This window comes from Rosa rugosa, chromosome 6, assembly GCF_958449725.1.
Source record: "Rosa rugosa chromosome 6, drRosRugo1.1, whole genome shotgun sequence".
NCBI lineage: Eukaryota > Viridiplantae > Streptophyta > Magnoliopsida > Rosales > Rosaceae > Rosa > Rosa rugosa.
Genome location: NC_084825.1, coordinates 25,458,168 through 25,465,379, shown reverse-complemented (window position 1 = coordinate 25,465,379; position 7,212 = coordinate 25,458,168). Strand labels below are relative to the sequence as shown.

Here is a 7,212-nt window from a genome sequence, read left to right as displayed (position 1 = left end):
ATAAATGTAAAGGAACATTGCATCAGCATATATTGTAAGCAGTCCATTTCTTGAGATCAACTTAGACATTCTAATATGATTAGTGCTTTGGCTCATATATCAGGGGAATGGCAATTGGAATACAAACAGTGTTCGGTCAGATATTCAAATGTGCAAGCTGCACCAAATGAGGATGTAGTCTGGAAGCCTCCATGACAAGATTGTCTGGAGATGAATTTTGACGGAGTAGGGGATGCAAAAAATGGAGTTTGCATGTTGGTTAGGTGTGGAGTTCAGGGATGAAAGAAGCAGTTTAAAAGGTGTCATGGCTGTCCCACAGATTGGAATCTTTCTCCAAGATCTTTCGAAGCTCTAGCCCTTCTACATGGGCTCAGATTTGCTCTTCATGTTGGGTTAAGAAACTTGGAGGTTGAAGATAATGCTTTAAATGTTATTAGTGTTTTGCAAGTTGAAAGTGATGATTTTAGTCTTGAGGGTCATATCTTAGATGAAGTGAAGTTTTTAGTTAAGTATTTTTCGGTTTGCAGTTGGCATTTTATAAGGCGTGACGACAATAAAGTTGCCAATCATCTTGCAAAAAAAGCTTTGAAACTTAGTCAGCCTTTACTTTGTTTGGAGTCGGATTCTTTGTGGCTCCATCAGTCTGTCAGTATAGACTTTTAGTCAGAAGTCTAAGGTGGACAAGGATGTTTCTACCTCTATCATATTGAAGGTTTGGTAGTACTCCTTTACACTTTACTCATTGTAATCATTCATCATGAATCAAGTTATCTTTTGATATAAAAAATATAAAAAAATAAAATAAAAAAACTTCACATTCTAATCATATTCATTCCAGGCCAGGCAGCACTTGAAAATAAAAAGTAAACAAGCAGCAGCTTTGTGTCAGAGGGCACAGAACACAGCTGAAAACAACTAATTCCAACAGTTGCTCTTTTTTTATTTATTTATTTATTTTATTTTATTGAGGAGAAACGTAAGCACTTTTCCAACAGTACTTTAATTTATTGAGATCGAGATAACATTAACCATGGCTACACGCCTACACATAACCTGCCTGCAAACGCACATTACCACTAACTCTTATAGAGCAGGTTTGCATGCTAGGCCTCAGTTCCTGCTAAAAAAATTGATGGTTGCAGAAAAGAAAAGATAGGCTCCTGATTTGGTAATAGATGAGCAGATGTAGTTAAAAACTTGCCAAGCAAAAGGAGAAACACTGTGGTTTATGACATACTCTGTCTAAGCTAAACATATAAGTTACGGAAAAACAAGAGCTTATTCCCTTCTATGCATTTGCTTCTCTAATTTCCTCTCATGTCGTTTTCGTGACTCTTGCCAAGCAATTGTCTTTTGGCCTCGTATGTGGCAAGTACATCAATGGGCACTCGGGATTAAGCCGTTCTAGCCTGCAGCACCAATTTTATACAGAAGATTAGAAAAGAATGAAAACTTTCACAATTTTGGTTATGGGAAGGAATTGGTTACAAGATGACTCACTTGTAGTTAAGCAGAAAATGGTGAAGGAAAATTCCAACTTCCATCTTAGCAAGATCATTTCCCGGGCACAGCCTGCTTCCAGCTCCGAAGGGAAGAAAAGTTGCTGGTTTTGGTGTATAGTTCTATGCCAGAAAAGCAATTAAACATAAATATCAAATCCAAGACATGTATTACTTACTTTAGTTATCATATTGTCAGTAAATTCACACGACTTACTTGCCATCTTTCAGGGTTGAATTCCAATGGATTTTCATATATTTCAGAATCCAAGTGAATGCTCCGGAACCAGGTCAAAACTTTCCACCCCTTGGGAATGATATAACCTGGTATTGAAGCCATTAAGTAAATTAAATATTTTGCTCAAGTGCAAATGTGCAGTTCATGAAAGAAAAATGTATTCTTAATTGGATGCATATATTAGAAATAAAATCTTAAACTGACCATTCACATTGACATCTTTTTTTGCCTCTCGAAAAACCACAAGTGAGAAAGATACCACGCGAAGAGTTTCATCAATCACCTGTACAGTTTAAAAGGATTAGTTGAAATGACTTGGTACTCTAAATAAAAGAGAAAGGGAAGTCACTTTTATGTACATTGGAAAGGTACTCCATTTCTCTGTATTCCTTAAGGTTCAATCCCTTCTGTGTTGGTGGCCTCCTCTTCAAGATTGCTTCTTGCTCTGCCTGCAGTTGGCCAAGCATGATTAGGAAGTGGAATTTAAAGTTCAGGATCAATGGAGAAATTTTTTAACTATCACTATTCACTAGTTCAAGTGACTAAATCCAATTTTACTGAATCTACTGAAACAAAATAAGTCAAGCCAGTGGAACTTTTTAAACAGAAGACAATATAAACACACACACAGACATAATATCCTACAACATATTAAACCTCAAATATCATGCGTCTGTGTGTGTGTGTAATGGGTTATGATTTATTTTTATCAAATAGGCTCTATAGTTTCTCACATATGGACTGAATGGTTTGAGTATGGATGCAAAATAAAGTTTTTTTTTTTTTTTTTTTTTTTTTTTTGGAATTAGGATGCAAAATAAAGTTAACAAGCAGTGAATATATTGAAGTGCGCAAGGTAGATAAATCTCTGTCCCCCAACATTCAGGACAAGAAAGAAAGCAAAAAAAGGCAGAAGCAAAGAACTTGTCAGCATAGTAATTAAGCCCAGAAGATTCAGAAAAAAAAAAGAAAAAAATGTAATTTCAATTTTCAAGTACCTTGGCTTTCTGGAAATATTCTGGGTGTCGTTGCAGATAAGTGGTAGCCCACATTATGGTATGGCCAGAAGATTCATGACCGGCATTCAAGTACATGACCAGAATATCTATGATGTCCTCATCAGTAAGTTTATTTCCTTCTTCATCCTCAACATCCAGTAGAGCATCCATCATATCTTTCTTCTTTTTCAAGAAATTCCCGGCCTTCTGTTGAGCTCTTCGTTCATTCACAATAGATTGAAAAACAGCAACAAGATTTTTCCGAGCCTGAAATTTAATGATGAAGTTAAAAAAGACACAATGGCTTAATAAAATAAGAATCAACTCGTTAGTCCCCTACCTTAAGCGCCTTATGGTACGCAAATCCAGGAATGTTGATTGCCATGGCTCTAACTCCATAGTTAAGTGCTGTATATTCCCTCTCTAGAGCCTCCATTGCAGACTCACTCTCTGAGCTGAGGAAGATATGCATAATGATCCTAAAAGTAAGCTTCCTGACTTGAGTTAAAAACTCTATGTCTCCCATGGTGGACCACTTTTCCAAAGATGATATAACAATCTCTTCGATATACTTCATGTACACAGACAATGCTTCATGACCATTGACCGGAGCTGCTGTTATTTTTCTCAGACGCTTGTGCTCTTCAAAAGAGATGCCAATGAATGATTTCCTTCCAATCAGTTCCACAGCGGAAACAGGCCACCCGGGCTTAAATGCGTCATCATCTGTCAAAACTCTTTTACATGTTTCTGGCACTGTGCAAATGATACTGGGAAACCCGAACATGTAGGCCTTGTAGATTCCGATTTTACCAAATCTACATTGTTCAGTGATGTGATTTAGATTAAAATGAATCAATACAACAGCCTGCTTTCGATAATGCAAGTTCAAATCATCAACTAAAGGTCACTAAAGAAGTGGGGCATAAAGAAAGCAGGCCAAGATTGAGTGTGACCAAAACCCCATCAACTATAGTGGTAGTCAGCACACATTCAACCTATTAATTATTCACACATTTCCTCTAATGAAAATCATATATAGTTTCTCCCAAACAGATACTGTGTATTGTTTAACTTTTCCTATTTATTCTTCTTTGCATTTGCATAAAAATACAAAGAAGAATATGAAAAGTGGAACTAAAGTCTACAGAGAATAACAAATTGCTGTGCTATCAAAACGGTTAGCCAATGAACCCAGCACGTTGAAAACTTTATTCCCATGGTTGCCACTTGACTTCCATTTCCTCGAAGTGTCAACTTTCCTCTGCTGCTTAACAATGCGACTCAGTTATCAATTATGCCCACTAGAACTAGTTGCTAGTACTTCAAGGCATCAGCTTTTGCACTAGAAGACACAAGACTAGAACCTTTTCCATTGAAAAAAAAAGGTCAAACTACTTTTAGAACAAAGAAAGTAGGCACGCTCCAAAGGAATGCACTCCTTTGTCCTTTGTGGTGGAGGCCATTAACACCCTAAAAATATCAACAACATTATCGTTTCTGTGTACACATAAATAGAGATTCTCATCCGATCAAAATCTAATAGTCTTAAATCTCAAAAAATTATATTATCTATTCTAAAAATGTCATTCTACGCTCTAAAATCAATAATGTGTGATTTCAAATCAAACAGAGAACCGTGAAAATAACAAATTCCTAATTATCTCTAAAATTTATGGTTCAAGTGGAGGGAGTTTCAAAACAATGCTTTCGGTGCAATTCATATTGTAGACGACAAAACAAAAGGCACAGTAAAAGATTGCATGAGAAATATGGATATAATAATATAAATGTCATTCTACGCTTCAAAATCAATAATGCGTCATTTCAAATCAGACAGAGAACCGTGAAAATAAGAAGTTCCTAATTATCTCGAAAATTTATGGTTCAAGTAGAGGGAGTTTCAAAACAATGTTTTTGGTGCAGTTCATATTGTAGACGACAAGACAAAAGGCACAGTGAAAGGTTGCATGAGAAATATGGATATAATAATATAAATGTCATCCTACGCTCCAAAATCAATAATGCGTTATTTCAAATCAGACACAAAACAGTGAAAATTACAAGTTCCCAATTATCTCGAAAATTTATGATTTGAGGGAGTTTCAAAACAGTGTTTTTGGTGCAGTTCATATTGTAGATGACAAGACAAAATGCATAGTGAAAGATTGCATGAGAAATATGGATATAATAATATAAATAATTGGAATTAGAATCCTCAGACAAAGCGAGGTTAATGAATGTGACAGTCGAAATGACAAAAATGGCCAACTCAACCGTTTGGGCTGACGTCCTCTTACACTATCGGATATTTCCCATGTAAAGGAGAAAACAGTAGTTTCAGACACACAGAACAAACTCCAAATTACAAAAATAGCCCGATATTATTATTTTCGGTGCTATTCACACCTTCCGTTAATCGTACAGAATCGTACAGAACTAAACTGAGAGTGTCGATGACATTATATTTGTTTCGCAACAGTTAGCAGGTAAATAATAGTATCTAGCGACTGGTAATTTACCTGGAAACGAAGGAGTTGATGAAGGAATCGGGGTGGTCGGACTTGAAGGCTCTGAGGAAAGACCACATGTTTCCGATGAAAGGCAAACCCAAGTCACCAGGTGGGAGAGAGTACTGTTTCTCACCCAACTCGGTTTCATAGAGCCACCAATTTGCATTCTCCAGAACCCATTTCAGGGCCACCAAAACACCCACAAAGCTTGCAGTGCCCAAAATTACAGTCCACATAGAACCCAAGTTACCCAACACTAACCCCACTCCCAAAAGCACCATGATTCTGTTTTGTGATCACTCTCAGAAAATTGAGAAAGATTATCAGTAAGGAACTCAGAGACCTTCTGGATATCTTTACCTCTGTCTGGTTCTGTAAGTTTGCTACTTTACTAGTACATATATATATATCCTACGGAGATGGAGATGGAGATAACTACAAAAATGGTATAAATTTTAAAAAATCAATATGAGCCTCTGATTTGTCATATGCCAGATTTATTTTTAGTCCGAGTCATTTGCCAGACTAAAAAAATGAAAAAAGATGGGATCTTTTTTTCTGTGAACATAAAAAAAGGGGAGGGGTAAGGAATTGGTGGTATAATGGGGTGTACCATTTTGCAATATGATAGAGACATAAAGCTGGCCGGCAGTTTTTATCTATGAGCTAGCCTGAAATACGTTGCATTTTTTCGTTTTATTCATTGTTTGATTCACATTTTTATTGCTTTGGCCTGTCAAGCAGTTGGGATACATTGATGTCATATGTATTTGAAATTTGACCGGAAACATAAATTAAGATTCTGAGGAAGATCTTTAGAAAGGAAAATAATCAATTACCATTTTTTTTAGGGAAAGTGTGATGAAGGGTTTTCTAAAGGTATTTAGACCTCCAAATCTTATATTTAGAAGAAAAAATAAATAAATAAATAAAGTACCATTTTTCAAGGATAAGAATAATCTCCAAATTTTTTGTTGAGAGAAAGGATGATGAATGGTTGTATGAAGGATGGCTCTCTATTTATAACTCTACATCTTATATTTGGAAAAAATAAATCAATTACCAAATAATCTCCAAATTTTTTTGAGGGAAAGGGTGTTGAATGGTTTTGTGAATGATGCCTCTATTCATATCTCTACATCTTATATTTGGAAAAAAAAAAAATTAAGCATAAGGAAAAAAAATAACATGTCAATGACATATAAAACAACTCTAAATTGTTGTAAATATTATTATCTATATGGCTGTCCACGTAAATATTCATTAGTTGTGTACTTTGATGTAAACCCTACCTCTATATAAAGGAGGCTAATGAGACTGAATGAGAACACTTCTACTTTCTCCCAATTATTCTCTCCCCATATTCTCTCTACTTTATAACACGTTATCAGCACGCTCCGCTCTATTTTTGTTTCCTACCTATATACTCCATGATGATCAAACAGTTACGTGGGGCAACGTTGTTGCTTGTGACCAATAACTTGATCTATGAGTATTTTTATTACTCCTTTTCAATTCAATGCCGGAAGTGTTTGTAATAAATTTTATATGAGTTGCCATGACGATCAAAGATCCATTCGTTGGTTATATGATTTCATAAACTTTCATGTATGGTTAAGCTTCTTTTCTTTATAATCCTTATAATCCGAAATCAGAAGGGAATTTGGTGAGTACATCTTAATTAAGGTAAGAAGGTTGTTGGAATTCTATAAACGTTTGTATCAATACTCTGAGTATCATGGTTTTCTTTGGACAATTATACATCCTTCTCTTCTTCTTCTTTTCCCTTTGTGCGGCATGACTTTGCTAAACCTCAACATTTTTCTGGTATTTTGGTATGTCTCTGTTTACAACGAAAGGCTACGGACGATGGTTAAGAGGATTTGTATCATTCAATATATAATTGGTTCTATAGCACTGTTTTTTTTTCGATGAATGGTCTAAGCACTGTCAGTGGTCTCCAA

At 35.6% G+C, this 7,212-nt stretch overlaps 1 protein-coding gene across 1 annotated transcript; it reads right to left on the bottom strand.

Annotated features, from left to right (window-relative positions):
- Positions 1 to 1,186: 1,186 nt before the first annotated feature.
- LOC133718130 (ent-kaurenoic acid oxidase 1-like) lies at positions 1,187 to 5,726 on the bottom strand. The gene is made up of 8 exons (XM_062144945.1): positions 5,258 to 5,726; positions 3,076 to 3,553; positions 2,736 to 3,002; positions 2,097 to 2,186; positions 1,942 to 2,020; positions 1,717 to 1,823; positions 1,501 to 1,622; positions 1,187 to 1,409 (listed from the first exon to the last, which is right to left on the bottom strand). The coding sequence occupies exons 1-8, from the start codon at positions 5,527 to 5,529 to the stop codon at positions 1,316 to 1,318; spliced, it is 1,509 nt and encodes a 502-aa protein (XP_062000929.1). The 5' UTR covers positions 5,530 to 5,726; the 3' UTR covers positions 1,187 to 1,315.
- Between the last annotated feature and the right edge of the window lie 1,486 nt (positions 5,727 to 7,212).